The 14,303-nt window shown below is 42.1% G+C and overlaps 1 protein-coding gene across 1 annotated transcript in view; it reads right to left on the reverse strand.

Moving 5' to 3' along the window:
• Nucleotides 1-233: 233 nt before the first annotated feature.
• Nucleotides 234-14,303, reverse strand: part of LOC120559233 (adenylate cyclase type 6-like) — a 37,685-nt gene continuing 23,615 nt past the window's right edge. Inside the window, exons 4-24 of the mRNA XM_039800792.1 lie at nt 13,299-13,448; nt 12,582-12,703; nt 10,683-10,794; nt 10,183-10,310; nt 9,812-9,970; nt 9,515-9,656; nt 9,156-9,284; nt 8,387-8,415; nt 7,985-8,132; nt 7,762-7,859; nt 7,529-7,616; nt 7,268-7,384; nt 6,138-6,287; nt 5,809-5,984; nt 5,436-5,468; nt 5,321-5,350; nt 5,074-5,206; nt 3,970-4,233; nt 3,599-3,803; nt 3,302-3,426; nt 234-2,252 (exon numbers count right to left, since the gene is read on the reverse strand). Of these exons, the coding sequence (XP_039656726.1) occupies nt 2,124-2,252; nt 3,302-3,426; nt 3,599-3,803; nt 3,970-4,233; nt 5,074-5,206; nt 5,321-5,350; nt 5,436-5,468; nt 5,809-5,984; nt 6,138-6,287; nt 7,268-7,384; nt 7,529-7,616; nt 7,762-7,859; nt 7,985-8,132; nt 8,387-8,415; nt 9,156-9,284; nt 9,515-9,656; nt 9,812-9,970; nt 10,183-10,310; nt 10,683-10,794; nt 12,582-12,703; nt 13,299-13,448 (2,667 nt within the window). The 3' untranslated portion in view covers nt 234-2,123. The remainder of the gene's footprint in view (nt 2,253-3,301; nt 3,427-3,598; nt 3,804-3,969; nt 4,234-5,073; nt 5,207-5,320; nt 5,351-5,435; nt 5,469-5,808; nt 5,985-6,137; nt 6,288-7,267; nt 7,385-7,528; nt 7,617-7,761; nt 7,860-7,984; nt 8,133-8,386; nt 8,416-9,155; nt 9,285-9,514; nt 9,657-9,811; nt 9,971-10,182; nt 10,311-10,682; nt 10,795-12,581; nt 12,704-13,298; nt 13,449-14,303) is intronic.

Genomic DNA, 14,303 nt, shown 5'->3' on the forward strand with positions numbered 1-14,303 from the left:
ACAGGGAGAAATCTTGATTGCAGGCTGCTGATTGACATGAGAGCTAAATTAAAACCCAAACAAATAAGCAAACTAAAGCTGTGTTGTGAAATCGGGGCAGTCGTTTGTAGTGAAAGAAAGAATACATTTGCTTAATAAGAACAAATTGAAAGTAGGTGGTGCACTAGTTCTCTTTACAAAAAGCAATTTCTGCTGCAGAGATCTAAGAGCCTGAACCAAATAAACACAATCAATGCAAAACAGCCATTTATTAATTTCTTATCCAAGGAGAAATGAAACAAATCAATCATTGAACTATTTCTAACTCTGCCACACCTTAAAAGGAAAATGCAACCGTTTTTAGTTGACCTATCATTTTAAGGACAGAGAGGGATAAGCAAAATTGAGGATCTTTTTTGTAGCCTTTGAAGGCAGCATTTATTTTTTGGCTGAGACAGAAAAGTGAGCATATCAACACCAGGTGTAAAGCTCATCTAAAAGTAAAATACACCTTGACTTTTCAGCAAATGTGATGTCCAATCAATTTGACCTCTAGTATAACGATTAAGCTCCTTCCTTAGTGCCAAAGGCACTGTAAAGAGTGTTTTTCTTTAGCAGTAGTTTCATTGTGGACAAAAATAGTCATTATTACATACATTCATATGATAATTGTTTTGTTTTGACTTATTTTGGGGGTTACAAGCCTCCATGTGCGAAATACAACCAGATAGGGTCAAATACTGTTGTGTAAAGTTGTGAATATTGGTCCATGAAGTATGCGGACCTTGGAACTGCATAATCTCAAGGCAATACTTGTGAGCAGAAGAAGAATTCCTGCATACAGTTAATCCTGAAGCCGTCAGGAAACCAGTTTACGTTCACACATTGTAACGCAATCTAAAATATACATCTCGTAGGCTTTTGCTTATTTAGGTTGTAATGAAATCAATCAAAATCACAGTCCAGTAAAAGGCGCAGTAGACATACAGTAATTCTCTTCAAATGATCATTTTGACACGAGAAATCAGGAATGGACACACAACTCCGAGGAATAAAAAAAAAAATGCCTTGCAGCAACCAGTTTGGCAAGAAAGCATTGTCATACAACATCATAAAAACCTCACAGTGAAAAGATACAGTATGCCCCTTTTATAGATAAAGATCAGCATTCAGCTATGTGTGCTCATACCCATACACACACACACACACACACACACACACACACACACACACACACACACACACACACAAAAACATTACATAACAGTTTCAGAATCTCTCTTCAGTACTGGGATACTAATGCAACGGTTCTTCCTTCATTTCATACTTCTTATTTTGTCTTGAACCAAAAATACATTGCAGGGAGGAGCGAGTAATCAATCGTACATTTCAGTGAACCACAAACAGCCTTGTATCCAGACTGTGGCTAATCACAGGCTAGAAGAAACAAAGAAAACCCTGATAAGAAACACAGACGTCCGAGCCAAGGTTATTGTGAGTGTTGTCTATCTGCGTACGTACGTGTGTGTGTGTGTGTGTGTGTGTTCTCCTTCATGAATAAGTCGACAACAAAAAAAGTGTTCGTCCCTATCAACGACAGTGACGTTACCGTGGCCTTTGCTGACAAAAGATGAATAAATTACTTAAACTTACTTTACTTTTGAACAGAATCATTAGTGTGTGTTTCATATCAAACATTTGTTCTTTGGTCATTTTCATCCTTCATGTTGTCCTTGCATATTTTCTTTTAAGTAACATAGTTTAGTTAACAGTATACTTTATTCTTTTTTGTACAAGGTCATCACAAAAATCCATCCGCACGAAAATAAATAACGACTCCAGATGAAATACTTGTACTATTGCTCATAAACACAAGCGTAGCCACTTTCGTCCTAAGGCAAATGGGCTTTGTGATCTCTCGAGCAGCTTGGGAAAAAGCCTTCAAACATGAACGCCCTACATGTTTGCATCTGAGTACGTGACAACATAAAAGACAGGCCGAGCTTGTCTCTGTTGGATGTCTTCTGTCCCCAGTGTGTTCGCACTGTGCTTCGGTGCTCATCGCCGAGCTGACCACTCTGTCTCTCTGCAGTCTCTGTCTTGTCAGTGCAGTGGGAGTCAAGCTATGGTCGGCCTGCCTGTCGTTAACTGCCCTGGGGACCACTGGTGAGGAAATAAGTGGTCATCTCCCCCTTTCCCTTCACCTTGACAACACCTCGACAGTCCAGCTGGTATCCGTTGTTGACCAGCACGTGGTATAAGTCTGTGGTCACCTAAGAGAGGACACGGACATTTGACACCCAGGATGTGAGACACTCAAACCTTCCCAAGATAAACACTGTCGGCAGTCCCAGTTTCACTCCCTAAAGTGACTGTGATAAGGAATATTAGATTTACTGTAGATAGATAGATATTGTATGTACATTTTTGTTTTTATTTCACACTTGCTTTGGCAATTTAAACATCTGTTTCCCATGCCAATAAAGCCCATTTACATTGTATAGATAGATAGACTTAAGAAAGAATCAATTAAACATGAAAATAATCAAGAGTCTAGTTGAAGATGGCTGTAGAAGGGATTTTAATTTGCAGTAACTCATACTGTTCAACAGATGGCAGCATTGTTCTGACTGTAATCTTTGTAGCAGCCAATTTCTGGATTTGATTTGGGTCAGGAAATTCTCACCTCATCTCTTAGCCAGGATGATGTTCTTCACACATTTCAAAATGAGTGTTAACATCAAATATATATCCATGAATGAGATGATAAATATGACGTAACTGACATTGCTCCTTTGACAAACATGCAATGGCTGTTCACATCTCTTTAAGACTTTAAGGATTTAGTAATGCAGGGAATTCCAATTTACCTTTTTTGCCCTTCTCCAGAAGGACATTAGAACACCATTTCTGCTAGAGATTAGCATGTTGGGCTGACAAGGATTCTTGCTCAAGGGAATTTTTGCAGAGCAGATGTCTAAACTTAAATCCTTAAGCAGAAGGACTTTGCACGGATTGCATGTGCTATGATACTTAAGTATAGGCAGATGACTTTGTCCCTTTCAGATGCAACAAACAATATAACTTTCAAATGTACATGCCTTGGAGTGCTAAACATCTCTCGGTTAAAGGAAGTATGTCTGCAGTGTGGCCATTTTTTGATTTTGGTATGAATAAACACTTTAATGTTGGAATGACTAATGACAACAGCATAATGACTAATTCTATCAGTAACTGGATTAGTGTTCTGCCCTGGCCGAATTACTTAACACTAACTAAAACTGCAAAATGCTTAAGTCGTAGAAGAGCTTGGGTGCAGTACCTGGATGCAGTCTGGTACTCCTGTGCTGTCCATCCGGCTGGCCACATTGACCGTGTTCCCCCAGATATCATACTGGGGTTTCCTGGCTCCAATCACCCCTGCTACCACTGGCCCCATGTTCAACCCTGAGAACAAATTGCCTGGCTTCGTCAGTCATACTACTTACATAATATTAACTCAATTATAATGTTTTTTTCTAAGGAAGTAGATAACTGTAGTTCTCCTTGGACTGGGAAAAGGATGCCAAAGAAGATTTATCAGGTGTCAAGTGCAATCTCTACTACCTTGCAGGCTTACCTATCTTCATCTGGAAGTTGTTGAAGGAGTGCTCGTTGATGTATTTCATCTGCTCCCTCAGCCTCATGGCGTAGTCAGCAAGAGCCAGGATGTGTGAACGGCCCTCTTTGTCGTAGGTGGAGTCGTTGAGGCCAGAGGCTGCCATGTAGGTGGAGCCGATGGTCTTGATTTTCTCCAGCTGACGGAACTTCTCCTCACTGATGATCTAGAGATTGTTAAAGTGGCAGAACAACACAGACAACCAGGAAAAGGTGATTGTAAGCAGCATAAAACAAATATATAATTGCCACACCTTGCAGATCTTATCTAATAAATGTTTTCTACACTAATTTAATTTGCATTCATCTCTCATATTTTCCCTCTCTTCTCACCTCGTCAAAATCTGCAATGATCTCGTTGAGCAGCCTGAGACACTCCACCCCTTCGTTGTTAGCCTCCAGCTCCACGTAAAACTCAGAAAAGTTGCTGATGGAGGCAAACATGACAGCGACGCACTCACATGACTGGTAGTACAACTCGTCATTCCGACGCTCCCGTGCAAGAAAGTGGGCGGCTACGTCCTTAGGCAGGATGTTGTGGAGCAGGCGCCGGTTGTACGCCTGCAGCTCCTCCATCTCCTCTTTCTCTTCTGTGGCCTGAGGAGGGCGGAGAGATGTAGTTGCTTAGTCTCAATATGTGACAATATGTGGATTCCTGAAGTAGTCACAGGTGTTGATAGGAAAAGCACTGGTGTAAACCATAAAATTAATGATGGTTAAATTCCATTTAGCTGCTTCAGTTTCAGGATCCTGGTATTGTGCATGATGGGGCTCACTGTCACGCAGAGCCACTTGAATAGTACAGAGCCATTGTTAATGTTATTACTAACCCTGTGCTTTTCCTTCTATGACAAAATGTCAAAATGTCTGCTATGAAAAGGCCTTTTGGTGAGTTTAAAGTGCTCATATTATACTTTTTGGCTTTTCCCCCTTTCCTTTATTGTGTTATATATCTTTTTTGTGCACGTTATAGGTTTACAAAGTGAAAAAGCCCAAAGTCCACCCCATCTCCAACAGAAAACACTGTTCACAAACTGCTCCAAACAGCTCTATTGTAGTCTAGCCTTTACTTTGTAACACACGTTATAATGCTCGCCTAGCTGCTAGCGTGGCACGCCCTCATACTCTGCTTCTGACTGGCTAGTAGTCCTTACCTAGCTACTGTGCATGTGAGACTCCCAACAAAGATGGAACAGAAGCGTGATGCCTCACTCTGTAGCTAAAACAGAGAGCTCAACACACAGGGTGAAAAGAGGAGCTGCAGCAATGTGCAGTACAACAAAAATATGGTGTTTTTTGAAAATGAAACCATGTAAACCTATTCTTATAGAACTTCTAAATACAATTATGAACCTGAAAATGAGCATAATATGAGCACTTTAAATAATTGTATCTTCAGTTTTATTACTGTTATTCACAGGATACTGTTTCATTTACCTGCAGCTTCCAGAGGAAGTCAAGGCGTGCGGTGGACTCAACCTGCTGGCCGTGCAAGTAGAGAGCCAGAACAAACACCGTCAAGATTACAGGGGTCATGACCTTTAAGGATACCTTAGTCACACTCTCCAGGCTGAGGGGGAAAAGAAGAGTTGACAAGAGTCATTAATTAGTATCTTGCATGGGGGCATGGGAATGTGTGCAACCTGACACATACTAAAACATACAACAAGTGAAAGCTACTCACCACTGTTCTGCAGTTTCATTGAAACCAGGCCTATAAAAGACAAGAGAAAGTCATGTCTACTATGCATATAAATCACTGAAATGATGCAGTACAAAATAAAGAGAAAACAACTTACTGTTGTAGAGAATCATTAATAGGTGATAATTGCCTGAGGAAAGAAATTAGAACATATTCAAAAAATAGGAATAGAGCCCAACTGGTAAAGGAGAAAGTAGGTCTTTTACAATCTAAACCTTATTGTGTTAAAGTAGGCCATGTCCAACCTAAACCACAGTATTGTGACACAGGAGCTGAACTATTCAGGTTGAAAATTGGAAAAGTGTGAGTGTACTGAATGTATTTGTGTGTGTGTGTGTGTGTGTGTGTGTGTGTGTGTGTGTGTGTGTGTGTGTGTGTGTGTGTGTGTGCGTGTGCGTGCGTGCGTGCGTGCGTGCGTGCATATGTGCGTGCATATGTGCATGCGTGTGTGTTCCTAGCAGGGGACTCACATGGCGTTGGCAATGACCAGCAGGTCTGCGTTGTCAAACAGGGCCACCTGAGGCCACTCAACCAGCAGGAGGAAAGTGAGCTGTATGAGCAGCATCAGAGCCAGCTTCCCTATGCTGCTGATGTGGAGGAACACAGAGCAGGCCAGCAGGGTCAGCAGTACACTGTAGCTGAAATACTGCAGCAGAGAGGAGACAGTGAGGGAAGAGGAGGAGGAGGAAGGTTAGGGGAATATTCTAACATACTTTTAATGCACACAGAAAAATGCACACAGGCATTTGTATGAACACACAGACAATATACACACATGCTAAAATGTTATGGGACTGACCTCTGGGAAATGGCAGGGCATGGCCTGGCTGGAACACAGAGTCAAACCGTCCTCTGCTGTCTTGGTCAGGTTGTGCAGCAGGCAGAGAGTCACTGATGTGTTCAGCTCGTTGGCCACACACTCCTGCAGTTTCTCTCTGCTGCAGGTAAACTGGCAAGAAAGGACGACACAGTCTGTCATTTAACCGGCAGCCAAAAAAGGTGAAACAGCAAGAGACACAAACAAAAATGTAATGCTGAAAACAGAAAGCTAACAGTATATCCTAGAAATATTTGTAATTTCTGGTCATTTTAAAAGTTTTGACACACAATTTTAAATGCCTTCAGTTTTGCTTGAAAATAATTTCTGCACCATACTGTAGGTACTGATATAATATAATTTTACAAATGTATAATGTATCAAAATACAATAAAAGTCAAACAAAGAGACCAACAAATGAGCAGACTAATTGATGCTCAGTGCAGAAATAGAGAAAGCAGCTACTGAACTAAACAAGCAAGCTACTGAATAAGTCCTTATGAAATTGGCTAGCTTGATGTTAGAGCTTGACACTGAGCAACCAATCACTGAAACAACCCTGCAGACATCCAATCTTAAAAGTGGAGCAAAAAGCTACAGCTGCAAAGCCACAACCAAGCCTTATGTTGTTACTTAAACTATTCACAATGCAAACCAGGTATAGTACATCATCCTTGCTAAACCGTAGTCACAACATAGCTTCTGTGGGTGATGTTTTTTTTATGTACCATTGCTTAAAAAGCACATTTGATGTTGATGATGTATGAAGTTTAGGTATTGATAAACCTTCCATAACTTTTAACACTTTTCTTGGCCATGGCATTTGTCATTTTGCATAAATAATGGTGCTAGCAATAAGCATGTTTTAATCCATGCATACACAAATGCAATGCTATATAGATCTACATGTTGGTCCACATGATAAAACATGATTTAAAAAACTCTGACCAGCAACATCTGAGATGAATTGATTAATGGACGGACAGACAAATGGAACTGAGGCAGATATGTAAGGCCCTTCCCTGATTTCATTGTGGGGGACAACTTGAAACATCGGTCCCAAACTGTTACATGATACAGAAAATGACAAAATGAAGAGCTGTCGTCCCTACCATGTTAGCAAAGGAGGAAATGAAGAGGAGGAGGATGGTGAAGACGCCCACCAGTGTGCTGTTTGCACGGGACTGGACTATTTTCTTGGTTACAGTCTGCAAGGCAGCTGGAAAGAGCTTGAATACAGACAGCAAGGAGAAGATCAGATAGGATAGAGTTAATACCATTAGTGAGGCTGGCTGAAGACATATGGTAATGATTCTTAGCTAAAGATATCTGCGAGAGAAATCATATGAGTGGAGAAGGCCTTTGTTTCTCACTTTGATGCAGGAGTATATGGCACAGATGAAGAGGATGTTGATAAGGATGATGAAGATGCTGATGTAAAGACCAAGCATAAGTGTTGTTCTGCGGAAGAGAAGAAAACTCATTAGGATGTATAACTCTCATTAACTCCTCATAAACTAATCAAGGCCACATTTCCTATCCACAATTAGGTATAAAGTATAACATGGAAACTGGGAAAGGCAACTTATTGGAGAGAGCTACTTACTTTGGAAAAATGATAATCTGAATGAAACAGATGCAACAGAAAACAAGGAGTGTGCAGGCCACATATCCCCCAAAACGATCATCGACCTTTTTAGAGTACTGAAAATAGAAAATCAATATGAAATAAGTTTCATTGTAGCTCAATTAAAGAAGAAAATAATCAATTCAGTTCATTTACCAGGGAATTATGGTGAATTGCAAACCAACTCCAATCAAATTCCAACCTTTTTCTCGAGTTCGACGGTTTGAAAGGTGAGTAGGAACTTCTTGACGTGATCCTTCCTCAGCTGGTCGATGCTGCGTGCGTCGATGGCCCGTCCAAGAAACTCATCCACCTCATCCTCAGGGTTCAGCGCCTCCTGAGCGCAGCGGCTATGAGGTAGATGGAACAATAGGTCACTGTGTGGTGTGTGTTTGTAACTGTGTGTGAGTGTGTATGAGGGAGTTGGCCTATGCTGTGACAGGCAGGATGACTCAGAGCTAATATGGTATTAGTGCTGGGTTGGATCTGACTGTATAAAACCAACAACGGGCTCAAAAGTTAGACTGCTACAGTGACAGTCTGCCAGTCAACCGCTAATAACGAAAGCCGCCCCAATAACAAAAACTGGGGCCAAAACACTCACTTGTCTTTGCTGGATGCTTCATCAATGCCCTGAGAAAAACAAAAAACAGAGAGTTAAAATGAGACCAAAAATCAGATATAGTGCAGATAAGAGAAAGGGAGATTGTTGTCTAGCCACAGTACAACTGAAAAATAGACAGAGACCCAGACATCTGCACAGCTAATCCCTGAGAGCCAGACTGATGTTTTAATTAATGCTCAGAGGCTTCAAATTACACCCTCTTTGCCCCTAGGGCTCAAACCCTCTGAGAAGGAGAGGACAAAAGGAGGAGGATAGGGGAAAAATGTAGGAAAGACAAGGAAATGAGACTTGTAGAATAAAGAGAGGAAGGAAATGGGAGAGAGTGAGAAAGAAAAATATCTGCAGCTGCAGCCTGATCAGATTAGCTTCAGTAGTAGATGCACTGGGAATCCCTGGGAGCCCTGGGAAATTATTTTGTGGCCGTGAATATTGAATAGTTGTTGTATGTTGAGAAGAATGCTACATAAACCTAACAGAATCACCAAAGTTATTGCAGTTCATCCTGTGGGGGACATGAATGTCTGTACCAAATTGTAGACAGATACTGATATATCTCGAGCCACGCATGACAAAAAAATAAATAAAAATGAAGTTAGCATAAGGTATAGTGATAGGAAGTTGGAAAGAATTCTGGCCTTTGAGGACATAATTAGAAAGTCTATGTATAATTTGACTTTAGAGAGTGGAGATGATGACACAGGAAATCAGATATAGAAAAGCATCTAAATGCTCCCTGCATGTAGCTCACCATCTGCCTGAAAACTTTGGACTCCTTGGTTCTGGAGAAGGATCTGTCAGGCACCCAGCGTGGCATCAATCCCTCCACAGAATTTGCACGTGCTCGCTGCATCTTAGCCATCATGGCTTTCTCCTCTTTCTGGAAGTGAAAAAAGCCCACCAGAGTAAATGCTTTGACAAACAAGGTCTTCTATGCCAGGTGACAAGCTATTATATTGTTTGTGTGAAATGTGGCACTAGTGTGAAGTTCTGAAGAGGTCAAGCAGGTAATCAAGGATGTGTGTGTGTGTGTGTGTGTGTGTGTGTGTGTGTGTGTGTGTGTGTGTGTGTGTGTGTGTGTGTGTGTGTGTGTGTGTGTGTTTAACTAACCCTCTTCTGGCTGCAGCCCAGCACCAAGAAGGTTTCAATGTCGTTCTCCTTCACGTAAGCATTCCTCTCTCCTCCAAATCCTGGCTCCACCTCGTAGTCCCCGTTCAGATACTGTAGTGTGGCTTTGGTGATGTGGATACGCCTACACACACACACACACACACACACACACACACACACACACACACACACACACACACACACACACACACACACACACACACACACACACAGTGTGTAAGAAACAAAACTGGAGAACACGTCAGTGCAGTAACAGGTGGAATAGGGGGGACTTACCCAGCCTTCCCCCCAGCCTCCATTTGGTTGGCGAGCGTCACGTCGTTGGACCAGACATCAAACTGCCACTTGCGCAGGCCCAGCACCCCACAGTGAACCCGCCCGCTGTGGATGCCCACTCGCATGTTCACATTAACGCCTGTCACCTCTCTCACCAGCCTGCAAATGCACACACATGCACACACTATTGTCAAAAATGTAGTGTCACCTTCAGGCTCACATTGTCCCTTCTATACCCCGTGCAGCATAAACAAAGCAAGAAATCTTAACTTAACCTTCACTGGAATATTACTATATGACTATAAGGGTGAATGTTGTCGTTTTGAGTGTGTGGATCTTTGTGTTTCAGTGCATTAGTGTGTTTGACTCACGAGATGGCCTCAATCATGTCTACTCCCATCTCCACACAGCAGTGGGCATGGTCAGCCCGGGGCTCAGGCAGTCCTGACACACAGTAGTAACAGTCCCCTAGGATTTTAATACGGAGGCAGTGGTTCTCCTGTACAGCAAGGAGACGTACATGCACACACACACACAAAACACACACACACACACACACACACACACACACACACACACACACACACACACACACACACACACACACACACACACACACACACACACACACACACCAACAATATATTCAATTACAGCCAATACACAGCATGCTCATGTCAAATATAGAGCTGTTTATGCATAATTTAGATGACTTATCAGTCTCAGCATAGTCTAATTGATGTTTAACACAATGATTAAGTACCCCCCCCCCACAATAAATACATCATGTTGGCTTTATCAGGGCTACACTCAGCAACAGTGGCTCAAAGTTATGCTAAGAAAATGGCGGGAGCAGGTTGTCAGCGCTTACCCAGGCCAGCTTGTCAAAGCGAGCGAACAGTTCGTTCAGCGTCATGACCAGCTCCTGGGCCGTGCACTGAGACGCCAGGCTGGTGAAGCCTTCAATGTCTGCAAACAGTATGCTGCAGGAGAGGCAATTTTGGTAGGTAGTAAGGGAGAGGGTGAGGGTCACCAAAACCGACAGAGAGGAAAAGAAAGACAAAGGAGAAAGAGAATTAGATCAATCAATACAGTATAGAGTTAGTTAGCATGGTCTATTGCCTCCCTCCCTCTTCACTGTCCAGCTGCCATGTGAGTAGGGGAGAGAGAGAGAGAGGCAGACATTTGTTCAGCTCTGGCTTTCATCATCTAGGCCAATGTAGGTCACCTCCTTCAGCCCATCCCTATGAGAACACCACCCCTTGTCCCCCTGTCTGCATGCCTTTCATTGCTAACTTTTGATAGTAATGAAAGGCGAGGATAAACAACACCACTGACATTCTGAATTTGAGTTAAAGTCGACAGATGGCGCTGTTGGTCCCATGAGGTCATCCACTCAGGGAGAACTGGCCCTTATTTACAGCAGTCCAGAGCCTGTCTGCATCTCCCACCCTGACCAAGGCTGTGAGCCATAATGCAATCATAGTAAGTTCATACAAAATACAAACAAACATATTTGCTCACATACCCCCAGTATTATCTAGCCATACAGTGGATGTAGTTTTTGGCATGCAGTTTTTGTTTTATTTATCCAAGTTTTGAGATATCTGTTTCTGCTGTCACAGTGAACAGTTTATACTGGAACTACTTTCTAGTCCCAAAAAACTTACAGCATGATCTGTGGATGCTACTGAGTGACTGGTAAATTGTTTTGTAGAGAAAGATATAGAATTTTATTGCAGCTGTAAAAAAAAAAAAATTATGTGATTCACCTTCATTGTGTTGGGTGGGAGCAAAAGACAAAAGAGACCCTGGGCAAATACAACCAAAACTTCCTGCATGGACAAATATTACTAGGAGTAAAGTGAAAATATTAAAATTATTAAACTAAAAACAGGCCAACGAAGGTCGACGGTTGGTCGCCGTCCGCCCAGCTAAGACCGATGGCCTAATTTTTTGACCATGAACAGGTATAGTCACACCCATAATAAACATGTTTACGTAACTTATAGATAATATTGATGAGCATTTCGAGGGTATATGGACTGACCATAATATATATCAAATATAGGCATTAGTGATGCAAACAACATGATCGGAAAATATTAATAACTCAGTTGTCTGGTGTTAGAGCTTTAACAAAATTACGTGTGCATAATTTTACGACAAATACAGCAGATTTTAAACTTGGATAATGGAGTGTTCCTGTAAATTTACACTTTAGTAGAGCATCGGTGTAACAACAGATTATTCCAATAAGTGCATCACCTGCACCTATTTGGGTCACCTCTAAAAGGAAATGGCTGCTGCATCCTCGTTTCATTGTCCCCTACCACCATCCCCACCACAACCTCAACAGCACCGACTTGTTTCAACGGTAGGCTAATGGATGGAGAGTTTCAACCACCTGTTTAGTACCGAGCTATTCCCACTTGGGAGGTGAAATCCAGTAGTGAGGGCCGAGACAGTGTTCCAGCAAACTTGAGGTCTGCCTCCTATAATTTGCTACGGAAAGCACAGCAGTGTGCCTAAGTCAATATCGTTACCGCAGCCGGTGCTGTCAGTGTCAATAAACAACAACATGCATAATACATGCTGTCAGGGAAATAGCTGTTGGAGTGACTCTGTAACTGACACATCAGTCAGCAGAGGGAGGTCAAAGCCACTGGTGCTAGCTGTGATAGCAAAGTAGATAAGCTCTCCAACATCTTCCTGAGTGGGTGTTAGCAGTTGTGTGAAAGCATGTATGTATGTATCTATCTGTATTTACCTAACATTGTCGTGTTTTTGAATGTAGATCTTGTGGAACATCATATTTTCCTTCTTGGCATTGATATCCGCCTTCATCTCCATGGCAACGTGTCTTGGCAGCACTGACAGAAGTAGGCGCTCCTGAGAGAGAGAGAGAGAGAGAGAGAGAGAGAGAGAGAAATACTCATTTTAATTTGATTATTACCATTGGTATATTGTTATTATTGTTACTTTGGTTTTGATATGATTATTTATATTGCTGTTAATTTTGTATTTGTATTAATTTTGTATGATGCTTTGGCAATATTGTTTTTGTTACATGCATGCCCATAATTGAATTGAATTGAATTGAGATTGAGAGAGAGAGAGAGAGAGAGAGAGAGAGAGAGAGAGAAATTAAAGAAAGAAAGACACAGAAGGAGCCCATTCATTTTCATCGGTTTCTCCTGTTAAGAATGCTCAATGAGTCACCCTGCCTCGTTGGCATCTGCGTGGGAACGTGTTAGTCAAATAGAGAGGAGTGGAGATACGTGTTATACTTCAGAGCATATTGCTGACATAAAAAAAGAGACAAAAATAATTAGACTGGAAAATGGAGAAACCGCTTGTTGCTCTTTTGCATTTGTACACGTGTTTAGATTTCCTCCAGGACGTGGGCACGACTGCCTCCCTCAATTATTTGCTTGAACATGCATGTGTCTGTGTGTGTCTATGAACTTATGCATAATATGTGTACCTGCTGCTGGTTTTCCCTCTGCAAGTACAGTCTGGCCTGGATGTATCCTCTGGTTTCCTGGAAGGCTTGTCGCTGGGAAACCTCAGCAGGGTAGTGGGTACAGATCCCGATCATGTTAGTGCACAGGAAGATCAACACGTTGGCACTGATCTGGAAAACATGTCACATCACAGTAATACAGTGAACTCTGCCTGACCTGGGTGAGGTCAATAAACAAAATCAATAACACTCTGTGTCGTAGGATTTACTGCAAGGAGAAAAATTCCTCAAATGTCTGAGGGGCCATTAGATGTGATCTCGTTAAAGATGATGAGCGTGGCCTCGTGGTTGCTCTGTAAGAGGACATTCTCCTCACGTCGTGCTCTGAATGGTAGAAGCCCAGAGGGTTCACTGTGATGCATGACTGGGGACATGTGACGTGTCGTATTTGACAACAACTTTAGATAGTAGTGAGAAACAGAAACAGCCATTAATATAACTTTCTTGTGTGTACCTAGTGCAGTGAAATATGCAGGTTGAACAATAAGGCACTAAGAATGCAGAGGAACAAACTGTAAAACAGCATTATCTGTGGCTTGAGTAAATTAAGTTTAGATATAGTGTACAGTCAGCTTCGTGGGGTCATCGACCTTAAAAACATTCCTCTGCTGCAGCCGCTTTCTGTGTGTGTTTTTGAATGTGTGTTGTGAGTCTGTGTAAGTCTGTTAGTGATTTATCTTCTCACTAGTCCACAGCCAAGACTGAACATCAGAAACAGAGCCTTGAGTTCTGGACTTCCCCTCTGTTCAGAGTAACCCACGTGCATGTGCACACACGCACGTGCACACACTCGTCCTTTCCATGCTCAGAAACACACTCCAGCCTGGGAAAGTCACTTGACCCATGACCAGAGCACAGAGTGCTTCCTCTGAAGATGATATCATCAATAATGAGAAAAAGAAATGCAGGCAAAGCACACACATGAAGGCTGAATTTCAATCAATCTTACTAACAACATGAAGATTA

The sequence above is a fragment of the Perca fluviatilis genome, chromosome 5, assembly GCF_010015445.1.
Source record: "Perca fluviatilis chromosome 5, GENO_Pfluv_1.0, whole genome shotgun sequence".
Lineage (NCBI taxonomy): Eukaryota > Metazoa > Chordata > Actinopteri > Perciformes > Percidae > Perca > Perca fluviatilis.